This window comes from Pelophylax lessonae, assembly GCF_965119305.1.
Source record: "Pelophylax lessonae genome assembly, chromosome: 6".
Taxonomy (NCBI): Eukaryota; Metazoa; Chordata; class Amphibia; order Anura; family Ranidae; genus Pelophylax; species Pelophylax lessonae.
The window spans coordinates 289,349,467-289,374,917 of record NC_138773.1 but is presented as its reverse complement, the minus strand read 5'-3'; the positions used below and the strand labels follow the sequence as shown (position 1 = coordinate 289,374,917).

General features: G+C 40.9%; 1 protein-coding gene across 6 annotated transcripts in view; it reads right to left on the bottom strand.

Annotated features, from left to right (window-relative positions):
- Positions 1-25,451, bottom strand: part of LRP1B (LDL receptor related protein 1B) — a 2,177,452-nt gene that overhangs the window by 876,568 nt on the left and 1,275,433 nt on the right. For all 6 annotated transcript variants that reach the window (XM_082262163.1, XM_082262161.1, XM_082262165.1 and 3 more), the window contains exon 21: positions 18,321-18,503. In XM_082262163.1, coding sequence (XP_082118289.1) covers positions 18,321-18,503 — 183 coding nt within the window. The remainder of the gene's footprint in view (positions 1-18,320; positions 18,504-25,451) is intronic.

Sequence of the window (25,451 nt, the reverse complement as noted above, 5' to 3'; positions counted from 1 at the left end):
TTGTTGCAAGTTTGGGGCTGCATTTCTGCAAATAGAGTCGGAGATTTGATCAGGAATCAGGATCAATGACCTCAATGCTGAGAAATACAGGCAAATACTTATCCATCGTGCCATACAAACAGCGTGATTGGCCCCAAATGTATTCTTCAGCAGGAAAAACAAACACAAAACATACTTAATGTCATTAAGAACTATCTTCAGGGTAAAGAAGAACAAGGAGCCCTGGAAGTGATGGTTTGGCCCCCACAGAGCCCTGATCTCAACATCATCGAGTCTGTCTGGGATTACATGAAGAAACAGAAGGATTTGAGGCAGCCTACATCCACAGAAAATGTGTGGTTATTTCTCCAGGATGTTAGGAACAACCTACTTGCCGAGTTCCTTCAAAAACTGTGTATACCTAGTAGAATTGATGCTGTTTTGGGTAGCAATACCAAATATTTAGATTTATTTTTTTTTCCTCCATTCGCTTACTTTTACTGCAATGCTTACTGCATTTTGTAAATTGATAAAAATAAACAATGAAAAAAATAAAATATATATATATTTTGTATGTATGAATGTGAGTTAGAGACCTTAGATTGTAAGCTCCTTGAGGGTAGGGACCGATGTGAACATATAATGTATATGTAAAGCGCTGCGTAAATTGACAGCGCTATATAAGCACCTGAAATAAATGAAAAATAAGTATATACACTGCTCAAAAAAATTAAAGGAACACTTTGAAAACACATCAGATCTCAGTGGGGAAAAATATCATGCTGGATATCTATACTGATATGGACTGGGAGATGTGTTAGGAAGGAAAGAATGCCACATCACTTAACCACTTGGCGACCGCCCCACGAAGATTCACTGCAGCAGGGTGGCTCGGCTGTGTATAATCACATAGATCTATGTGATTATGTGCATGCAGTCTTGTCAGCCCGTTAGACACATCGGGAGGCAGACCGAGGGAGGAGCGGGCCATAACTGATAAAAAATTTTGATTTTTTTAATTTTTTTATTGGGAATGTTTTATAGCAGAAAGTAAAAAATATTGTTTTTTGTTTTTTCAAAATTGACGCTATTTTTTTGTTTATAGCACAAAATCTAAAAACCGCAGAAGTGATCAAATACCACCAAAAGGTACAGCATCGCACGATTAGGCAATTGTCAGTTAAAGCAATGCAGTGCCGAATCGCAAGAAATTGCCTAGTCATTAAAGGGGTAAAACCTTTCCGGAGCTTAAGTGGTTAATGGAAAAGAAAATTATCAACCTACAGAGGGCTGAATTCAAAGACACCCCCCAAAATCGAAGTGAAAAAATAATGCAGCAGGCTAGTCCATTTTGCTGAAATTTTATTGCAGCAACTCAAAATGGTCCTCAGTAGTTTGTATGGCCCCCACGTGCTTGCATGCATGCCTGACAACGTGCTCCTTTTGAGATGACGGATGGTGTCCTGGGGTATTTCCTCCCAGACTTGGACCAGGGCATCACTGAGCTAACTTAACAAACCGAGGTGCAACCTAGTGGTGTCAGATGGACCAAAACGTAATGTCCCAGAGGTGTTCTGTAGGTCAGGCTAGCGTGGGCACCATTCAGTGGTATCAATGCCTTTGTCCTCCAGGAACTGGCTGCAAACTCTCGCCACATGAGGCCAGGCATTGTCGTGCACCAACGTAGGGTCTGACAATGGGTCCACAGATTTCATCTCAATACCTAATGGCAGTCAGGGTGTCATTGACAAGCCTTTAGAGGTCTGTGCGTCCCTCCATGGATTTGCCTCCCCAGATCATCATTGACCCAATGCCAAACTGTGAAAAGCACAGGGCGCCAGTGGCGGGCCTGCCAATTCTTGTGCCTGATGGCAAATGCCTTTCGATCTCCACGGTGCCGGGCAGGGATCACAGGGCCCTCAGGCCACCCTCATGAAGTCTGTTTCTTATTGTTTCGTCTGAGACATTCACACCAGTGGCCTGCTGGAGGTCATTTTGTACGGCTCCGGCAGTACTCATCCTGTTCCTCCTTGCACAAAGGAGCAGATACCGGTCCTGCTGATGGGTTAAGGACCTTCTACGGTCCTGTCCAGCTCTGCTAGAGTAACTGCCTGTCTCCTGGAATCTCCTGCATGCTCTTGAGACTGTGGTGGGAGACACAGCAAACCTTCTGGCAATGGCACTTATTGATGTGCCATCCTGGAGGAGGGTCCAGGTATTGCCTCATGCTACCAGTAGTGACAATGATCCTAGCCAAATGTAAGACTATAGAAAATCAGTAAGAAAAGATAAGATAAGTAGGGAAACAAATTTATGTTGCCTCCACCTGTAAAACCAATCTGTTTTGGAGGTCGTCGCATTGTTGCCCATCTAGTGCCCCTGTTGTTAATTTCATTAACATCAAAGCAGCTGAAACTGATTAACAACCCCCTTTGCTACTTAACTGACCAGATCAATATCCTAGGAGTTTAATTGACTTGATGCTTTACTCTGATTAAAAAGTGTTTCTTTAATTTTTTTTGAGCAGTGTATATAACTATCTATCCAATTAGAGGTGGTAAACTACCCTTGGTTATACTTTCAAATGTTATCTTTTCTTATCTTGGCAACAGTACAAGAATAAACTATGGCTGGCAAGCATGAAAGGGCCCAGTGCTGTTTATTTTATCCTGCTTTTTGTACAGTTCATCTGTTGTGACTCTTGCAGATTTCCACGCCCTCCCCCTTGACCATCTGATCTTAGGCTCCATTCACATGTCAGCGTATGGATCACAGGCAGAACCGCCGCGGTTCCGCCCGCGATCCGGAGATTAAAAAAAATCTCGGGACGCATTACGCCTAAAAAAGTACAAGAGCTTCTTTGGAGCGTATTGCATCCCGCAATTTTTTTGCGCGATGTTACCGCGATTCGGCAGGCGGAAATCGCGGCAACATTGCTCAGTGTTTGGGGGGCTATTGCAAATCAACGGCAACGCACAGTCGTCTCGCGATTTGCAATAATCTCCGGATCGCGGGCGGAACCGCGGCGGTTCTGCCCGCGATCCATACGCTGACATGTGAACGGAGCCTTAGTCAAACAATTAATTGATACATTATAGATGATAGATTTTTCCAAGCGATAGTCAGCATTTTTTTTTTTTTTTTACTGGATCAGCATCAACTTAAAACCATAATTCAAAATAATCTAACAGCTACAGTAATCTAATAGAGTAAGTCAAATAATTACTTTGATCCATGGTGCATTTATCTGATCCGTACACTAAGTAACCCCGAGATGTTAATGACGTAGATAAATTGAGTCCGACACTGAGACTCATATTGGACATGACTGCCTGCCTTTAATTCACACTGTGCACCCGGCTCTAGAATGCCTGTTTTTTTTTTTATTTTAATTTAAAACACTCATATTGATTTTTTTTTAAACGTGCTCTGTAAAACATACGTCTGGTAATTAGAAAGATAGAGGAATGTGAGAATTGTTTGCATTTTATTATGTAGATATATGCATTTAGCTCAGCCATCCTGACGTATCCCTAGTCTCCTCTTACCTGACATCTCGATTAGACCGAGAGGGCAATCAGCAGGCAGAAGACAGCAATGAGCCTAATGGCTGATTTAGGAAAGAGCCAGTGCCAAGTAAATTGGCTATATCCCATAGCAAATTGGTGTTATTTCCACAACAACATCACTCCATCTCTTTAATGTATTTTAGAGGTACAGCATGGAGGATATGTTTGTTTTGGTGCTTTCCTATTGCCTTAATGAAAACAAAATGCTTTTTTTAAATGGAGGAGAAAAGCCACTGTGTTCTGCTATATGAGCAATATATCATTGAATTAGGGCAAGGCCTTGTAGAAAAGGATATTATCACTGCCAAGCTACATGTTCTTGGATATTTTAGATTGAAACATAATGCAAGTTGTCATTTTTGACAGTTCATGTATGACATGCTTACTGATATTTTATACAAGCATACCTGATTCTGATGCCTTCTTCCTTGGAGTACTTTCTACACTATATGATCTGACTGTCACACCAACCTACCAAACTTTTGAGTTCAGGTCTTTCCAGGGAAGGGTACAGTTAATGTTGCCATTTACAAAGACATTTTTGAAATAGTGTAGTTTATATTTTGTGGTGGCAGTTTGGGGAAGGCCATTTTCTTCCCCAGCATGACTTTATCCATGTGCACAAAGCCAGCTCTATAGAGACATGATTTGACAAGTGTGGTGTGGAGGAACTTAAGCACAGAACACTGACTTCGACCCCATTGAACATTTGCCTGCAAGTGGGTTTTAAAATAAGCTTATGGCCAGGCTATGGGCACTCAAGTATATACATAATCTTAACAAGCACTAAATGAGCTTTAACCACTTTACCAGGATTTTGCTGTCTTACGTCTGGGCCACTTTTTGCAATTCGGCACTGTGCGACTTTAACTGACAATTGTGCGGTCGTGCGACGCCGTACCCAAATTAAATTTACGTCCTTTTTTTCCCACAAACAGAGCTTTCTTTTGGTGGTATTTGATCACCTGTGCGATTTTTACTTTTTGCGCTATAAACAAAAAAAGAGCGTAAATTTTAAAAAAATAGCAATATTTTTCACATTTTTTTATATGAAATTCCCCCCCCAAATTTTTTTTTAAATTTTTGGCCAATTTGTTTTCTGCTACCTATGTTTGGTGAAAAAAATCACAATAAGCGTATTTTGATTGGTTTGCGCAAAAGTTATTGCGTTTACTAACTAAGGGAAAGATTTCTGTCATTTTTGGTGTTTTTTTTAACGAGTAATGGCGGCGATCTGCGATTTTTTTTGCGGGACTGCGACATTGTGGCGGACAGATCGGACCCTTGACTGACATTTTTGACACTTTTGGGGGTACCAGTGACATTACTACAGTAATCAGTGCTATATATATATGCACTGTTACTGTAAAAATGACACTGGCAGGGAAGGGGTTAATTTTATTGGAGAGGGAGGGGTTAATGGTATGCCTGGTGCTTACTAACGTGTGTGGGGGGAGGTGACTGAGTGACACAGGGACAGATCGCAGGTTCAGCTATGCTGAACCCTGCAATCTGTCACTGTCTGTCACTTAGGAGATCCGCCCGCTTTGGTTACACAAGCGAGCGGATCTCCAAACTCGATTTCCCTCCCCTGACCCGACTCCCGCTGTGACTGAATACAGCGGGAGTGTCTGGCGACGTAGGTCTACGTTGCCAGACGATAACTAACCACTTTGCCGCAGTAGAGCTCTAGTGAGCAGTCGGCAAGTGGTTAAAACAAGCTCCTATGACCTTCTGTCATAGTGCTGTAGGCACTGTGGAACAAATTGTCTTCAAAGTTCACAGGAGAAGCACTGAAGGCCTTCAAGTCATTATCATCCTTGGTGACCTTGTTACCACTCAACTCTTTAACCTCTTAATTTAACCTAATGCAATAGACACACAATTCTACTCACTCTGATGGCAACACCCTTACCTTGTATTTTACCTCCTCTGCACTCCATGCAACCTTTCCTACACCTCTCTTTCTCTATATGATACCAACCTTATCAGTTTCATGCTCTCCCTGCCTTCAACCCATTACCCTCCAACCGACAAACGGTTGCTCACAGAAACCTTCCCCACTTCAAACTTTCTCTTCTCTACTTTGCAACAGACAACCTTTATGACAAGTTCTCATTCCTGTCCTGTCCTGCCCTGACCTGTACAGTTCTGTCCACAACAACTGGCTCTCATCTTCCCTGGTCACACTTGCTCCCCTCACTACACACAAAATTAGGCCTCCTCCACTACATCACCAACATACAGACAACAACAGAAGCCTCAAAGGACATAGCTTTTCTCTTGAGCTACCGAAGTGTAAAACAAGATCCCTACAAGATTTTGCTCTATATAAATCTGCCCTCCTAAAATGCAATACCTGCCTCCATGCTGCCAAACAGACCTATTTCATAACTCTCATTAACACCCACTCATCCAGTCCTTATCAACTTCCTCTACCTTTAAAGTGATTGTAAACTTTTTTTTTAAATACCTATTATATTATACTTACCTGCTCTGTGCAATAAATCTGCCTCTTTTCTGATCCCCGCCAGCGCTCTTGACTCCTTCTCTTCTTGGTGTGCCACCATAGGAAGCCCATTTCTTCTCGTGACACACCTGCAGCCTTGATCCCATGACTCCCTGCCTCCTGCCTGTGTCTAGAAACTCAGACAACGCGTCTTGGCCCCATCTCCCGCTCCCTCAGTTTTTTAATGACGGCAAATCTTAATCTGTCCACTGCTCTTGGGCACAGAGCTGGATTGAGATCAGGCTCAGATAAGTATAAGGGGGGCTTGGGGGAATCCCAGAGCACAGAAGGGTTTTTAGCTTAACTCTCTACTTCATCCCTGATTGCTGGCAACCTCTAACTCATTCAATGCCCAGGACAATGCTAGCTATTTCAAAAATAAGACTAATGCAATTTTTGGTGAGATATCCACTGTCTAATTATTGTACTAACATACAACTTCTATTGTCATATTCAATCATTTTCTCATTTGAATCCATTATCACAAAGGAGGTTGTTACATTTCTTTCTGAAGCCACCTAACTACCTACCCTCTAGATCCTGTACCCTCACAACAACATTGGTTACTTTTTTGCTCTATCTACACTACCTAGTTCACATCTTCAGTCTTTCACTCCAAAACATGCACTGATCGCCCCCATTTTTAAAAAGTCCTCAATGAAACCCACCAGTTTGAACAATTTAAGACCAATCTCTTTGTTCCGACTCACCTCCAAACTCCAAGAATGTCTAGACTACAATGGTCAAAACTAGTACCTGACAACAATCTTCTCAACCCCTTTAAGTCCAGCTTTTGTCTTCAAACTTCCAGAGAGCCAGCCCTGCAAAACTCCAGAGAGCCAGCCCTCCTAAAACTCAGTAACGACTTACTAACCGCTTTAGCCAATGGTCACTACTCTGTGCTTATAGTTTTAAACCTTTCTGATGCTTTTGATCTAGTTGACAACTTTTTGAGATTGTAACAATAGACACCTATTAGCAAAAGTATGTAGGTATAGGACACCCGCACCCTTTCACCCCCCTTAAAGGATAATTGAACAAAAAGATTATCAGTTAAACATACAAGTGTTTTTTTTTTTTATTACCACTATATTTCCTTTATACCGGCTTTTGAAATTTACAAATGTAGCAATTTAGAAATTGGATGAAAGGTTTAGCCCTGGGAAACACTTTTTCAAAGTTAAATAGTGCATTTTATATACAACTATATAGATCAGACCAAAATGAGGAGGAAAGAGGGACAAACATTCCCTTCAGTACCTTTGCTGTGAATCTGAGGATCAATTGCTTTACAGTGACTGCAGCTACAGCGGTCATTAAAGAGGTTGTAAACCCACTTTGTTTACATTTACCTATAGGTAAGCCTACATTAAGGTTTACCTACAGGTGCTATAAATATCTCCTAAACTTGCACCGTTTAGGAGATATTTACATTGCATGCAGCCGATGACGTCATCGGCCACCCGTGCCGTTCCTTCAGATCCCAGTGCCGTGAAACTCCCACGCGCATGCGTAGGAGTGATGTAATCGCGCCCCCAGCCAATCAGATGGCCGGAGGACAAGATCCAGGAAGCAGGGCGGCCTAACATGTCGGCCGTCCTGTCGGCTCTGAGGGGGCTTCGTTTTTAGGTAAGTACTTCATAATGAGCCAGTATGCGATGAATACTAGCTCATTATGCCTTTGTCTTTACAGTTTTTTTTTCACATTTTTTTAAGCGGGTTTACTTCCTCTTTAAGGATGTATTTTAAAACATGTTTACTGCTTGTTAAGAATATGTAAATATACATAAATATCCATAGCCTGGCCAAAGGTTTACTTAAAAAGTGTTTTTTTCTTTCAATTAAAAAGTCTAGAAGTAAAAACAATTCACCAGACAAATTAGGTTAAGAAAATTGACTGTTCATCTTTCACTTTGGAAGAGCTATCTTTATCCACTCCTGACTTTTCTTCTTTTTGAATATATATAATTTATTCCATGCTTCTAAAATAAGACACGGGAGAGAGAAAACTTAGATGCTTAATCTAATTTTGAGTTTACAGCGCATATCAAGCAACACTTAATCTGGATCACAGAGATATGATAAGCACAGCAGACAGCATGATATAGATATATTTTGTTTCCGGATCTTTGTCGTGTGTATCCCCTGATGGCATTATTCAAACTGCACTGATATGCACATGACTGAATGGGGGCAAGTCTCTCGTGATTCCCTGAAATAATACAATGTTTATCTAGCTCTATAAGAGTGTTATTATCCATCCTGACCCCACAAGTGACTTCCAGTTATGTTTACGGCTCTAATATGGAACAATGTAGTATACGGGCTACTGACTCTGCAAAAAGAATAAAGAATTTATTATAAGAGAAAATGATGGGATGGAAGCTATTGCTTCCTTCCCGAGAAGAATTACATGACTAGTAATGCTAGTATTATTATTATTATATATATTATTATAGAAAAAGATAGTTCCTAAATATAAACTTAATAGTAAAATCCTAACAAGCCCCCCCATTAAATATGCAAAAGCATTTCAAAAAAATTATTTTAGAAATCTTATTTAAAAACTTTTGTTTGAATTTCCCACCATTAGTGGGGCTGCAGCAACGGCCAATTTTCATGTGGCCATCAAATTTGAGTAATCAGGCATGTTGGAAATTTTTTGAAAAAGCAACGATTTTCTAATCAATGATGGAAGAATCGCGTGAGAAATATAATAAAAAAGAAATGCTCATTAGCACAAGAAAATAAAATTCCTGGAAAGAAAAGAAAAATCCCAGCCATTAAAATTATTTTTTGTAGCAGCAAGAGGTGAAATAGAAGGCTTGGTTGGTGGAATTTCTAAATCAATGGTGGCACCATCAGATCACAAAGCGCAAAAAAACTCTGATTTTCAAAAGTAAATTATTTTGGAATTCGACCCATGTATGGCCTTGCATAAAGTGGGGTAAAGTCCAGTTGTCACTAGAACAGGTGTCCCATTTAAAGATTTCTATCACATTTGTTTTTTTTTGGATTTTCCATCATTTTCTACCTAGAGAAGCCTAACTCAACTTTCAGAGGTCTAATGAAACTACCAAGGTAAAGGACATTTTTCTTATAGCTGTCCATCAATGTGAGGACCCTTGTCCTATTAACATAATAGCAAGCAGCCAACTCTGATGACCGCCAATACAAGGGAAGTCCTTCTCCACTGAACTTCAATATATTTGGGGCACATCATCAGTGACCCACAGTGTAAAAGAGGTTGTTTTTTCACTTTCCTTAATTTTAGAAATTTTCAACAAAAGTATAAAGAGTCTCATAAATAAGGTGGTTCCAACGCCTAAACATGTTTTACCTTAACATATTCCCTGCATTAATGTAAAAAATGTTTAGGTATCAGTATCACCCCCTCACCTCCCTATACCTACATGAGTACTCATTCAATCCAGTGCTGTCCACATCTGCAGTCTTCTCTCCCTGCTCTCCCAGGTTTTGCTGAGGTACCAGAAGCCATTGGCTCTCTGTGCTGTCAGTCAAATCCTTTGACAAGGGAGCAGGGGGACGGGGACGGGTCACTCTGGTGTTGTATTTGGATGCAGGCAGCAGGGCTCAGGATTGATTATGCATGAGTGACACCATAGCAAGTGGCTTGTTATGAAGACACTCGAAGAAGAGGAGGAGCAAGGAGTGCTGGTGGTGGACCCAGGAAGAGGAAGTTCAGGGCAGGTCTGTGCAATTCCATTGCACAGAGAAGGTGGGAATAGAATAGCTTGTTATCTAAAAAAATGCCTTTAAAATCACTTTAATATCATCCATCTTTGATAGCTGACCATTGATCTCTCTCTCCATTTAACTCTGCATGTTACAATTTGTCCAATAGGGTAAGTAATGACTTCTTTGATGTTACTGTTGTGGCTTCATACCCTTAAAGGTGGATTATTAAGGGGTTGCTTTTTTACCCCAATAGCATTATACATGAGGCATGTTTTGAGACCTATGTGGATATTTTACAAAAAATATGATGTTTTGACCTATACCAATATTGAATGAATACTGTATGTAATATCTATATACTGTATATATACTTTATCTTCATTATTATATATTTTTTCTTTTTGTAAAAATGCTTTTAATTCTGTGAATAGGCTCCTCTAATGTATTAAACTTTGTTGGTCCTTGAAGAAGCAGATTACCCACGAAACGCTTTGACCTTCTCAAAGGATTTAATACGCCCACTGTTGCAATGTATTTTTATGCTATATGTGTTTTTTTAACATTGTATAAAATAAAAGTTAAAGTTTTTTTTTTAATATCATTTCTGATTCTATCCTTTGCTAAATCAAGTTGTCATAGAGGTATACTCAAAGTCCCAAACACAATTTTCACTTGCCTCCTACTTTCTTTCATTGTTATTTTTTTTTTATGATTATATCTATGTTGTACGAGTTGCTGATTGTGCTTTTGCATCCTGATTCCTGAGCTATAGATATAATACGTTTAGTTTTAACAGGGGTTCCCTGAGAGCCTAAAATTAATTTAATGGTCCCTCTTAGGTAAAAAGTTTGAGAAAGACTGATTTAGAGCAAGGGTTAGAGTCTCGGTATGGTTTTAATTGTGCTCTCTGTGGTATATTGGACAGAAAGTGTTAAGAAATCTCTTCAGCTGGGACAGAAAAAGCAAAAGTGCATTTTCAGTAGAGTGGGGAAGGGTTAGAAGTTTGAATAATGTTTTGTTTTTGACAGTCTGTGCTTTCCTGTCCAATTAAGAATGGCTTCACCTTATTATTGTTTCATTGTCCAGGGACAGGAAATTAGGATACATTTCCTTAGCATGGTCACTAATAGAAATTAAACCCTTAGAAAAATATTAATTCTTCCCTGCTATTAAAAAAAAAAAAAAAGGAAAAAAAATCTGGGGTTAGGATGTCTAAGTGTGTGTCGTTCAGCTCATTTTTCTTAGATGATAATGAGCCAATCTTAAAAAAAAAAAATCTTTCTTCTGTTGGTGACAAAATAAGTGGGATCTTGAGTAAAATGCTACTAAAATTACTTGTCACTTCTCTCTTCATCTAAATTCCACATCATCAAAGTTTTCATCTCCTAAGTAGAATTTTACATAAAGAATAATGAAGAACTTGTACAAGCTAAAAGGTCATGGAAAGTCATTGGTTTAAAGGGATACTTAAGGTAATTTTTTGTTCTAAAAAAAAAACAAGCATGTTTTACTTACTGGCTCTATGTAATGGTTTTGCACAGTGCAGTCCTGGTTGCTCCCCCCTGCTCAGTGCCCCCATAGCAAGTCGCTTGCTATGGGGGCATTTGTGCTCGCTCCTAAGCCCCATTCTGTGTGTCCATTCACACACAGAACGAGGTTCGGCCCCACCCCCACCCCCTGCTCCCTCCTTACTGGCTGTGTTTGAGAGCACCAGGAGCCAAGGGCTACTACTGCTGTATCTGAGCCAATGAGAAGGGAGAGAGCCGGGAGAGCAGCTGCTCTTGTGCAAATCGCTAGATCAAGTTTGGGCTCAGGTATGTATTGGGGGGAGGGGGCTGTGGGGGGAGCTGCACATATTAGGTTTTTTTACCTTCATGCATAGAATGCCTGTCTAAAAAACACCCAGAGGGCAATTATAAACAAAGAATGTCTGTGGGCTGATATGTCTTGACACCTTTGTTTTCTGCCTCTTCCGGTTGGCTGTTGAACTGGAGTATGAGGAGATGCATTGTTTGTCATTTGGAGTCTCCCCTTACCTTGGTGGTTACCCTTTCCCCATTGAGGGGGTGGTTATGAGTTAGGGGACAGGTAAATGCCCTGTGGCCTTTCTGCTGATGCAAGACCCCCCCCCCTCCCCCCTTTTTTCTCCTTTTTTTTTTTTTTTTAATGGAGCTTGTGGACTGAGTGGGGTTGATTTGCTAACGCTAAATAAACTGTGTATTTTGGCAATTGCAGTTGCTCCACAGCTTAGTTAATGATGGAGAGATCTGCTGAGTTCCATCATCCAATCATGTGCAAGAAAAAATGCTTTTTTTTTATTTCCCTTGCATGTGATTGGGTGTTTTTGTAAAGTGAAGCTATACCTAATTTACTAAGCTCTGGGGCAACTGCACTGTCAGAGTGCACAGTCTTTTTGCCTTTCGTAAAAAAACCCTATTATCTACCATGAGGCTATTAGCTTGTTTATAACTCTTGGACTACATATTGTATGTCGTTGTGAGTTCTGATGAGAACTTATGGTATTTTTCTGCACTGCAGCCAGGGGCTGACAGGCAACTTTCGGCCCAGGGGGGCAAGTACAAACCAGATGCCCATGGTGCAGCGACTCAGCCCCCCTCCCACTCTCCCTCTTCGCGGCCTCCTCCTGACCCCAATTCCAGGCTAAAGCTTTGCTCCAGGTACTCTCTACTCAGCAGCCAAATCTGGGTTCTCAACCTGGCCAGCAGGGGGGAGTTGGGGACAGCTGGGACAGCTCGGTCAGGGCTGCCTGGGGGAGGAGAGTCTCCAGTAGGGAATGGAACCGGCCTCTGCTCAGACAGAGTTTACACCATCCATACTAGTCCTCCCCTGACTGCAGCGGCTCACATTTCCAGTGTGTCTCTTATTCTCTTTTTACCTTTAATGGTCTGGATGTGTCCTCAGTTGGCCCCTGTGGGTCTAGTTACTGAGGATATTGTCTAGTTTACCATTTTGTTTCTCTTTTTTTAGGTGGGCTATCTATGTAATGACTGGATAATCCATCTCTGAATGGGAGGTGCTTTGTTTTTTGTGTGCTGTTTTTGTTCTTTTGAAAATTCTTCAAAAAACAAAAAACAAAACATATTCTGGAACAAAAACAAAAATATTTAATTTTGTTGGGATAAATAATTTGTATTGCATTTGTTATTGATAATAAGAAAGCAGTAAAATAGATCCCCTGCAGCCAGTAACAATAGACCCCACCCCCCTCAGCAACAACAGATCCCTATCAGAATCAATAGATCCCCCAGCAACAATGGACACCCCCAGCAACAATAGATCAATTAGAAACAATAGTCCCCTGCTACAACAAATGGACCCTGAGCACCAATATACCCCCACAGTAACACAAGATTCACTCCAGATCCAATAGACGCCATCGGCAACAATAGATCCATCCTGCAACAATAGACTCTATACAATAAAATACCCACCACCAGTAACAATAGATCCACTCCAGCAACAGTAGATCCCCATCAGCAACAATAGATTTCCGAGCAGCAAGCATCAGTAGACCCTCCAGCGCACCCCAGCACCCCTTACCATTACATATACTTAGTGGTAGAGGTGCTGAAGGTTCCCAGGCATTCCTGTTGAAAAAAAGCCCTGGCCCTGCACCATTTTGGTGCGAATGTGATGCAATTTCAGCCATACAAACTGTATGGCTGAATTCACATTGCACAGACATCGCATGTGATGTGCACAGGAATGCAGGGCGAATCACATGCAATGTCTGCAATCGCATAAGTGTGAACCCAGCCTAAAGGTGAACAAATCCCCTCAGGCAGATAAAGCACCACTTTGTGTCTACACTGCGCAATAACTTTTCTTTGGAATTTCCCTTTAAGAACTCTGCATTTGTGCTGCGAAAATCCACCGCACCAAGCCACCTTCCGAGACAGGAACAGTAACTGAATTAAAATCTACTCTGGCCATTTGTGAAAAGCTTGAGTTATTTACTCTATTTTAAGTATCACTAAAGAGGAAATACATCTCAATTATATTTCAACTTTATGGGAGCATTACCAGCTGTTCCAGTTACAGCCAAGCAATTGTCAGGTAAAATTTATGCTTGTTTACTTGGTATTTTTCTTCTGAGATCTGCAAATGTAGCACTCTGTATGCACGTGCCCGGGGGTGCCCAGGTGTTGTTCGTTCCAGATGGTAGTCCAACGTGAACCATGGCACAGCAATGCAGATTGTTTAATGCGTGTGGCGAAACAATGAAACAGAGCAGCTCCTGGGCAACGTGACATTTCACAGAAACTTGTTTCCATTGAAGTCGGCCCGGCCACATAGGGATATCTCAGCGGCAGAAGCATTTCAGCCATAACCGGGGAGAACATATGGATTGTGTGACTGCCTATAAGCCTGTATTACTATTTACACCCAACAGCTACAAAGAATTCCCGTTTAAAGTTATACATCAGGCAAACAGCTGAATATACTAATGAAGAATGTATCACTATACTTGTTCTGTATATAGTATATATCTGTTTTCTGATTCTATGGGCCAATTCTCTGCATACCATGTGTAATACAGACCCTTTAAACCTTGTTCACACAGGTGTACGTAAAGTATAACTAAACGCAAAACTTTTTTCTTTCATTTTGGATTGAGTAGGAAAGGGTTATAATTAGTGATCGACCGATATCGTTTTTTTTATTGCCGATACCGATATTGGCCAATATTTTTGTACATTTTTATTTATTTAGTTATTATTATGTTTTTTTTTTTTTTTTTTACAGATACCCAAAACCCTCCTCTGCACTTAAAAGCATTCAAAACGCCAAGTTTGGCTGTTTTGAATGCTGTAATTTTTTTTAATTTGGCGCCGAGTACCCGGAAGGGATGTCATGACATCACTTCCGGGTTTTTACAAGGAGACCCGATCAGAGCCGAATGCGGCTTTGGTCGTGTCTTCTCTTCAGCGGCCGTGCAGGCTGGTTGCCCGGGTCTCTCGGGACAGGAGACCCGGGTGAGCCGTGGAAGGCGGCGGGAGGGAAGGACATCCCCTCCCGCTCCTTGTAGTGACAGCCGAGTGGCTTCTCAGCCGCATCGGTTGTCATTACAAGACAGCCGACTCTCAGCTATGGACGCGGGTACCGGGGCGATGCCTCTAGCTGCAGGCATCACTCCGGTATAAGCACTTTTCTGAAATATAGGCAATATCGATCACCTTGGTGGCCGATTCTGATATATCAGGGAAAGTGCAGATTGATCGGCCCTCGATATATCGGCTTTGCTGATAATCGGTCGATCTCTAGTTATAACCCCCTTCACATTTTTTTTTGCCATCTATGTCCTATTGGGGAGATTTACCTTCACTTCCTGTCCCATAGCCAAACGAAACGAAAGCAAATGGAGGGAATCCCTTTGGGACGCCCCAGGTCACCAGAACTAGTGTCCCCATTGAAAGTATTACCCTCTATTACGTTTCTGGGTACAACCTAAAGTTTGGGATTTACTTATGATATTGGTAACCAGGATAAATAGAGAGGGCAAATCTCCCCAATGGGACACAAATGACAAAAAAAAAGAAAAAAAATAATTTGGCAGGGTTATAACCCTTCCTTACTCTATCCAACAGGAAAAAAAAGGTTTGCCTTTAGTTACACTTAAAGTACACCCCTGTGAACGAGGTTTAAAGGGTCTGTATCAGACATGGTAGGCAGAGAATTGGCCCATAGCATGAGAAAACAGATATATACATATATACACAACAAGTATAGTGATACATTCTTCATTAGTATATTCAGCTGTTTGCCTAATGTTTAGCTTTAAATACAAATTCTTATTTATAGCTGTTGGGTGTAAATAGTAATACAAGCTTATAGGCAGTCATACAATCCATATGATCTGCCGGGATATGACTGAAACGCTTATGCCGCTGAGATATCCCTATGTGGCCGGGCCGACTTCAATGGAAACAAGTTTCTGTCTTGTCACGTTGCCCAGGTTCTTCTCTTTTTCATTGTTTCAACACACTCATTAAACAATCTGCATTGCTGTGCCATGGTTCATGTTGGACTACCATCTGGAATGAGCAACACCTGGGCATCATGTATAAAGTGGTACATATAGTGAACTTGGTGTAGAGGTATTCACATTTAGGTCATTACAGATGACAAGGGAGCACTCATTATGTCTAGAGGAAAAGAGAATTAACATTCACATACGGAAATGCTTCTTCACAGTAAGAGCTGTGAAAATGAGGAATAGGCTCTGTCAAGAACTAGTTCTGGCCAGCTCCGTAGATTGTTTAAAAAAAATGCTGGATGAATTCCTAAATGCACTAAATATAACTTGTGACAAATTTTTAGCAGTAATAACCCCAGGGGTAGTTGATCCAGGAAATATCTGATTGCCTCCCGGGGGGATCAGAAAGGATTTTTTTCCCCCCACTGGAATGAGTTGGACCATGCTTTATGTTTTTTTTTTTGTTTTTTTTGCCTTCTCTGGATCAACCGTGGCTATAGGACAATGCGTATGGAGGATTTCTAAGTGTGTGTGTTTTTTATTGGTTTATCTGGATGGATCAGTGTCCTTTTTCAACCTGACTATAGTTAGGTTAAAAAAAGACACTAGTCAATACTGTTTAACCTAATGAAAAAAAAAAAAAGACACGGACAAATAGAAAACCTTCCTGCCTGTGCCCTACAGCTATCATCCAGTCCAACTAGATTTCTGAAGCTGTCCCTGCTTGTTTGCACCGGCCACATGAGCAGTATACAAGAGTTTTATATGTAGGTGAGCAGGCAGTAAACGGTGTTGTTTTTAACTCAAACTAATCTGGTGCCCTGCTCTATTCTTTTTCCTGTCCATGATGGATTCCCAGAATCTTTATCGAGGAGCTGCCTGAGATTTGTGTCTTTCCCATCATCTTCCCAGTTGATTACTCACCACCATTTGGACTTTATTTTGTTCGCTATTTTTTCAACCGTGGTACTGAGCACTGAATATACTTGTTTCTACAAGTCTGTAATTGAATTTACACCTATAGTATGTAGACTTCCTTACACCAACAATGAGATTATGAAACTAGAAGAGAGTGATTCCACATTGTTTCCACCTCTCATCCTGTTCTTGGGAAAGCAACATCTACACATTCCATGGTGGTTGGATTAAGGTGTGAATAAAAATGTTGGGGTATCTTCCCAACTCTCACTGGAACTGAAGAAGTGGCTTGAATAAGCCAAGAAACCAGACATGGGAGTAAGTCACACATGTGCAAGTCACAAGCAAGTCTCAAGTCTTAACCTTTAAGTCTCAAGCAAGTCGCAAGTTACTGTGGCGAAAAGCAAGCAAGTCAAGTCGAGTCCCTGCTAGAAGTCAAGCAAGTCAAGTCAAGTCATTTATTTTGGTCAAGTCACAAATCAAGTCAAAATACTGATCTACCCCAATTTTCACCTTTAAATCAATTAAAAGTCAGTGGTCAGGAAAGGTTTTGTTTTATATTCAACATTAACAAAACTGCTTAGTGCTTTTTTCTTGGCATATTAAAGAAACACTTTGAATGCCCAAACAGCTCAAAATCCTTCGTCCGGTCATGTTTCAACACCACAGTCACTAAAAACATGTTAAGTATTTCCATTTTAAACAGCCAGTGTCCTAAAAATCAGAACACACTGAGGTGTTTTAAGTGACTGTGGTGTCAGAAACATAACAGGCAAATATTTAATAACTTAAAAAAGTAAAGTCATTTCGAGTCATATGTCTCAAGTCAAAGTCAAGTCTCAAGTCATGAGTACCAAGTCAAAGTCAAGTAGAGTCTTTTATTCATTTTAGTCAAGCAAGTCTCAAGTCCTCAAACTGGTGACTTAAGTCTGACTTAAGTCAAGTCGTGTGACTCAAGTCCCCCACCTCTGCAAGAAACATCTTCAACATTACAGAACGCGTCCAGTTGAATGTGATTAACTACAGGCGGTCCCTGGGTTACAAACATCCGACTTACAAACGACTCCTACTTACAAACGGAGGGAGACAACAGGAAGTGAGGAGAAATCTACCCCTAGGAAGGGAAATTCACTCCTGTGAGTTCTCATGGGAAAAAGGTGTCTCCACTGAAGCTTTATCACCAATCCTTGTTTCCACAACAACCCAAAATTTCCAAAATCCAAATTGTCATAGTGACAGAAAGTGAAATCTTCTGAACAGGGGTAGAGACAACAAAACAAATGGTACAGGGATGTTAACCCTTCCCTATACTATCCAAAAAACTAAAAAAATATTCTTTTCGCTAGGGCTACACTTAAAAGATGTACCTGTTCCGACTTACAAACAAATTTGACTTAAGAACAAACCTACAGTCCCTATCTTGTTTGTAATTCGGGGACCGCCTGTACTACTAGTTATACCATGACCTGGATAAATGAAATCATATCCAAAAGTGACCCAAGGCTTTGGGTCAAGTTGCATTAGTAGAAAAAAAAATGCCAATTTATAACTATTGAACTTTTGGTATTGCCCACTATTTTCTTCTTGCCTGGGCACTGGCTTGCTATCGTCTCATGGTAAATACATCCTTTCTCAGACATTCGCTCACCTGTATTTTTACATGCAAATTTAGTCTTGGCATCACATTTCCGAAGAGTTCCATTGCAGCCTTTCTCATCGCTGCCATCCTCGCAATCCTTCTCCCCATCGCATAGCCACAGTTCTGGGATACAATTGCCATCTGGCTGACATTGAAACTGTTTGCCTTCACAAGATCCCAAAGCTGGCATTGCTGAAAAAGAAAACGCTACACTTAGATCAATACTGAGCACAGATGTGTATCACCGAAATAGAGCAAGTCATCTTTACAGACTGAGGACATTTGCTTTGAGCCTATAGCAACCAATCAAAAGTCAGCTATTTTTTATCTCAGGTCTAATTATAATTTTATACAAAATAAACACAGTATGTTCAGTATATGTGTGTGTCATGTGAGGATAGATTTTAGAAGTGCAGTTTTTCCCATAACATCCTTAGCGAAGAATCATTCAGATCTGTGCATTGCAGTAACACATGGTGGAAGTATTTAATTTTTTTTCATTAGGGTCACATGAATGTCACACTGATGCACAACTACAGTAATGGGCAACACAGGCATGTTTGCAGCATGCTGTAATCCACATGCTGTCCGTTGTGATGAACTCTGGTAATACACAAAAGTGACATTTTATTTTTTGTATTAAAATGCTCTGTCAACCCATTTATTTTGATACAGGATGCCTTAAAGTGGTTGTAAAACCTTACATATACCCAGTGAAGTGGCTGGCCTTTGGTGATATGCAGAGATGAAACAAATCTTCCTGTATAAGTTGTACATATTTATCTGCAATCTTCTCTTCCCTAATTGCATTCAAAATCCAGAAATTATAAAGCTTGTCTGAGCTGTCAGAAACAAGGGAGCAGAGACCTGAAGTTATACTCTGCACCATGAGATAGAGCCCCCAAGATTTTGCCGGAGGCTATTCCCCATACTCCCTTTTGTAGGGGTATGATACTCAAATGCGCCTATCATAAGTGTCGGTTTGCCGACATCCCTAGTAGTAGGTCATTCACCTCTCAGCAGGACAGGAGTGAGCACCTTCCCAGGAACAGCGCCCAGAGAGAGAACACTCTTCTCTCTTTACCTCCAAGAGAACGCAAAAGTCTCCACACAAGTGGTGAAGCGACCCATGCAGCCAAAAGTAAGCACTCTTTAAATTAATATATTAAGGGAGGTCCCCACTGGGGGATATGTGGACTATGACACTTTGAATGAACTCCTCTTTGAATCCATATGTTTATATACAGAATCAGCTGATTTTCAGCCCGCAAAAGCAGCGGAAACCCACATGTGATTTTTGCAGTCAAACGCAACCCCAAAAATTCGGGGTATGAGGAAGGGGTAGGAGAGCTGACAGTTGGTGTAGACCCGGCACTTCTGCATAAAAAAATGGACTAAATGATGATATCCTTGAAAAAGGCACAGTTTGAAACCTAGCCGAAACACATAGGATTTTTCCTGCTATATCCAGAGTTTTCTCACATGGATAACAGGAGAACCACATCATAAAGTCACCTATTTGAGCACTATGTCACTTTTTCCATCCTTTACACCCTCTTTACACTAATGGGCTCTTTTCCCATATAAATACACCCCTTTATGTATATGTATATGTATATATCTGAATAAATATTCTTTTATCTATAAATTGAAATGTCTTACAACATATTTTTGCCCATAAAGTCCCATACAGACTTGGATTGAGGCCCCCAAACCAACTCCCACATTCCCCATACTCCCAGCTCCCCCACCCCCCTTTTTTTTTTTTTCTTCTCCTTCTTCCCTCCCCTCCTTATTTCTCCCCAGGCACTCTTTGATTAACCAACAATCAGATCGCCTCTATATACGATACCTGAGATGGTTCCCAGCCATCCTCCTATCTTTGGTACGACCTCCTGTACTGACTGGCGGCCTCCCTCTGGCTAGCACCCCATTGGGGTTTTCGGAGCCCAGACTAAGGTTACTGTCTCATTCAGCCTCCGTTTTCAATACCTCAGCTTTTATATGATGCTGGGTTAACCTTTTTGTTTATAGATGACTACTTGCCTCTTATTTATTTCTTCATCTCACTATATGAATAAAGTGTGCCTTAGTAATTTCCATATGTTTTCTACACGGCCATGTATTATCTACCGGGATTCTTGTTTGCTCATTTTTGGCTATGTTCACAATGTTATGGTTTCTGTATTCTGTGAAATTTTCAATAAAAAGTTTTATAAAAAAAAAAAAAAGAAATTAAGTTACACTCTGCAGCGCTCAATAAGAAGAGCTCTGGTAGCAGATTGGAGGGAAGTGACCCCCCCCACCAAAAATAAAACACAGGAACAGAGCTCATGCTGTCAATCACTGGCCTTGTGCTGGAGCTCCCTCCTCTGTCACCATTTTTCTCTTGGTGTTAGGAAAACAAGGTGTGCTCTGTGTGCCTGTTATCAGCAAGTGATGCATGCTAATAACAGAGGAACGAAGCAGCAGACAGAAATTTCACTTAGTGCTCTTAACTTAGAAGTTTACAATCACTTTAATGCATAATGGTGCACTACGTAACCCAATGCAAAGTGTCTCCAGAGCCGGGATCTATCTGTATGTATGTTTGTGCGCGGGACCTGAGCCCATGGGGGGTGTCGGTCTGAACCTAAAACAGACAGAAAACCATGGCCTGGCCAGATGGAGGCGACAGCCTGGTAGTCCCTAGACCTTAGTCCAAGGGTGTTCAACCAAGCCCTCTGATGTGGCTCGTGACCTTAAAACAGGGAAGCGCATGCCTGAAGTTGACAACCTGTTGATTGTGATCTGGGCTTGCCAACCCGCCATAACAGAGAAGAAGAAGAGCAGTGAGCCTGCGCCAGCAGCGTAGGGAGCATAAGCCAATGCTTTCTCTGTAGCGCGGGCTCCTGTCCCAGGCGGAGTGATACCAATTGCACTCCGCCTCTCATCCTTTCTAACAGTCTGGGGAGTGATGCCAGCAGCATCTGCAAAAGGAAAAGGAGGTCAGTGTATTAAATAACACATTCACTAGGCCTTATAGCTTTTGCAATGGGTATATTAGCACCTATAAAAGGGTTAACAACTATCAGGTTGCTTTCACACTTATCCCCTGGTGCAGTGCAAAGCACATGCAGCTTTCCTGCGGGCCAACTGCACTAAGCCATAAACATCTGGTATATATATATATTAAAGGTGGATCTGAAGGCAGAAGGTTTTTTACCTTAATGCATTAATGGAGGTGCAAAACCTTCTGGGTGCAGCTCCCCAGCCCCCCCTTATACTTATCTGGGCCCCATGTTGGTCCAGCGATGTGCATGAGAGCAGCAGCTCCCCTGGGTCTCACTCTCCTCATTGGCTCACACAGCAGTAGGAACTATTGGCTCCTGCTGCTGTCAATCATAGTCAGTAAGTCAATAAGGAGAGAGTGGGGGGGTGGGGCCAAGCCACGCTCTGTGTGTGAATAGACAATGGAGTGCGGCTCATGAGTGAGCCTGCTTGAGTGTCCCCATAGCAAAAGGCTTGCAATTGGGGGCACTCAAGCAGGGGGGGGGGGGAGCCAGGGGGATATAAAAAAGAAAAGGATAGGGATGTCTCTGTGAAAAACCATTGCACAGAACATTTAGGTATTTAACACATTGCTTTTTGTTTCTAAAGAAAAAGAAAACTTTTAGAATCACTTTAAATCCCCACTCCAGCATTTAAAAAAAAAAGTTAAAACTGATTGCCCAGAATTTGTTAAAACACAAAAGCAGCTCTTGGTGTATTACTTATCCTATCTCAAGTGCTGTGTCCTGCCATGACTCACTGCTCTGTGATCCAGCACCAGTCCCAATCTGAGCTGAATGTAACCCCGCAATATCCCAATTCCTATGAGCCCAGGTCATCAAGGACTAGTCTCCTAGGAGCATTTCCTTAAGCTGACTTGGGTTCATAGGAGCATGCCACAGGACACTGTATTGATATGGAGCTTTTTTCTGAAGCATTCAAGACCTGACCACCATCCAAAGTAGAAGAGGACCTGTGATGTCACACCACTAGACCAAAAGACAAATGTATTTACAGTATACAAATATTAAAAAAAGGCTGTAGGGGGGATGTCTCCAGAGGTCTGATCCTGTATTTGGGCTTTATAAACAATTATAGCTTTGGTCCCAATTCCATAACTTGAAAATAACTCCTCAATACAGCAAAGATGCATCTAACATGCTTGAAAGAAATATATCAATATGACCAAAAAATTCCCAATTCCATCTTTGCTAGTCACAAGAAATGTTCTTGTTACACATCTAACATCACACGTATGACTGAGCCATGGAACAAGGCTGATTTTAATTGCATCCTAAAAGCTTTGAAGGCTTCCTATGATGTTGTTGTTGAAATGGAGAGGTTGTTTACCATGATTTAGACTATAAAGCCGACTTTCACACCACATCAAAGTCTCCTGTTCTGATGAAAGGCGACAAAGCACCCCCGTGACCAACTTTTACAGAGAAAAAACACTATTTACATTATTACGAACTTCTAAGTGTGGCATATCAGCTAATATTTGTGCCCTAAAACGTCTTTACTAGAAGCAAACTGCTGGAAGAGGCTGCGAGCAAAGCTCGTTAATTGGCAATTAATTCGGTTTATGCAAATTCCCAAAAGTTTAGAGACTGTTAAAAGGGACATTTACAAGGGACAATACTCTTTTATTCTAAAGATAATGATGAAATTAAAAAGGGGAACAAGGCAATGGAAAGAAAGGCCACGGGCCAAGCTGAAAGTCACATGTATTCATTAAAATAAGAAACAAGTCTTTCTTTTTTTTTCCTCAATGTCTTTTTACAGATAAAAACAAGGGAAATACGCACACTCTAGAAGAGATAAAGGAAAAAAATAAGATGATGTGTTTCAGTTTTTTAAGAAACATCTGCTGCAAGACAGAGGGTGAAGGTTGGAGTCTGGGTCATGCTCTGTAACTCATTATCACAGCAGGATGCATGAGTAATCAAGCAACTGTCCTGGCAAAATACAAAATAAAGCCTTGAAGCCTTTAGTAAAGATTTTGCACATGTATCCACCTTGTTCAGAGGATTAATAACACATTATATTTACTAAACCGTATGTAAAGTCAACAATTTTTTGGGGATAAAACATAGACATCTTAGAACCACTGTCAGGTTTTTATCACTTGACAAGATTAAAGATTGGCAGATTAGAAGTTCTAGTCCAGACTGATTTTATTTGTTAAACATACTGAATAGAGCAGTCAACATATTACCGGCTTCAGAGCTCCCTTCATCAGGGCTTAAACATACACTATATTACCAAAAGTAATTTTACACGCACATTAACTTTAAATGGCATCCCAGTCTTAGTCCGTAGGGTTCAATATTGAGTTGGCCCACCCTTTGCAGCTATTACAGCTTCAACTCTTATGGGAAGGCTGTCCACAAGGTTTAGGTGTGTATATGGGAATGTTTGACCATTCTTCCAGAAGCACATTTTTGAGGTCAGGCACTGATGTGAACGAGAAGGTCTGGCTCACAGTCACTACTCTAATTCTTCCCAAAGGTGTTTTATTGGGTTGGGATCAGGACTCTGTGCAGGTCAGACAAGTTCTTCCACCCCAAACTCGCTCATCCATGTCTTTATGGACCTTGCTTTGTGCATTGGTCAAAGTCATTTGGTAGAGTGGAGATTATGGTGTGGGGTTTTTTTTTCAGGGGTTGGGCTTAGCCCCTTATTTCCAGTAAAGGGAACTCTTAAGGCGTCAGCATACCAAGATATTTTGGACAATTTCATGCTCCCAACTTTATGGGAACAGTTTGGGGATGGCCCTTTACGTTCCAACATGACTGCGTACCAGTGCACAAAGCAAGGTCCATAAAGACATGGATGAGTGAGTTTGGGGTGGAGCAACTTGACTGGCCTGCACAGTCCTGACCCCAACCCAATAGAACACATTTTGGATGAATTAGAGCGCAGACTGTGAACCAGGCCTGCTTTCCAACAGAACAAATGTGCTTCTGGAAGAATGGTCAAACATTCCCATAGACACGCTCCTAAACCTTATGGACAGCCTTCCCAGAAGAGTTGAAGCTGTTATAGCTGCAAAGGGTGGGTCAACTCAATATTGAACCCTACGGACTAAGACTGGGATGCCATTAAAGTTCATGTGTGTGTGTAAAGGCAGGCGTCCCAATACTTTTGGTAATATAGTGTATATATACATATATATATATCGAAAACATATAAACATCAAGTATTATATTCAAAAAAGTTTAAATATACTTAAACTGTATATACAACTAAGTATTTACAATGACTACGTAAAAATAGATAGATAAAACAGTGAAAACTGTCTATGTTACACTTAATTTAATATCTGCTGAAAAATTATACATGTTGACTTCCGATTATATCAGATGTTAACAAATATAGAAAATGGCTTTGTCTAGGTGAAAATATCCATCACATATTTTGGAACCTTCAGGTGATCATATGGTGAAATTCATGATTAAGCCCCATGGGAGGGGTGAAACATATCAGGGATCCCCTCCAGCATCCCACCCACCAATGTGCCCCACCCCCTAGCATCCCTACTATAATATTGTCATACCCTGTCCCTAGCACCCAACTGTACTGCTGGTTTCCTCGATCTTCAGTGTTCCCCTGTACTGTTCCACTCTTGGGTAAAGTGCACACGCATTTTTATGTTTGTACAAAGGACAAGTTTGCTTTGAGCATTCAAAAAAATGGTTGACTTTACTTTACCAAAAAATACTTAAACACAGGGGTAAAGACTAAAGCCAACCAAAGAAAACAATGCCACCATTAGCAACCATTCTCCTGCTTTCATTGCCCAAGCCCAATTGCATCAATGACTGTTAGAATTGGACTGGCGGGTAAGTTACTGTCCTTGTTTTTTGTCTGTTAGAAATCAGACCTTTTTTTGTTAACCCTGGTAATTTTAGAAGGCATTCTATATTAGCATTCTAATTGTCAAATGTTTTATTGTTCTGGCTAGCTTACCCAGGGCTGCTGTTTTCAGTTTAAAATACATTTTACTTTAAATTAATTCTGCCATGCTATGTTTTATGGTGTATTGTTTTATAATTATTAATATATGTTCTTATATTTGAGGATGATAAAAGTGATTTTCTCTGGCTT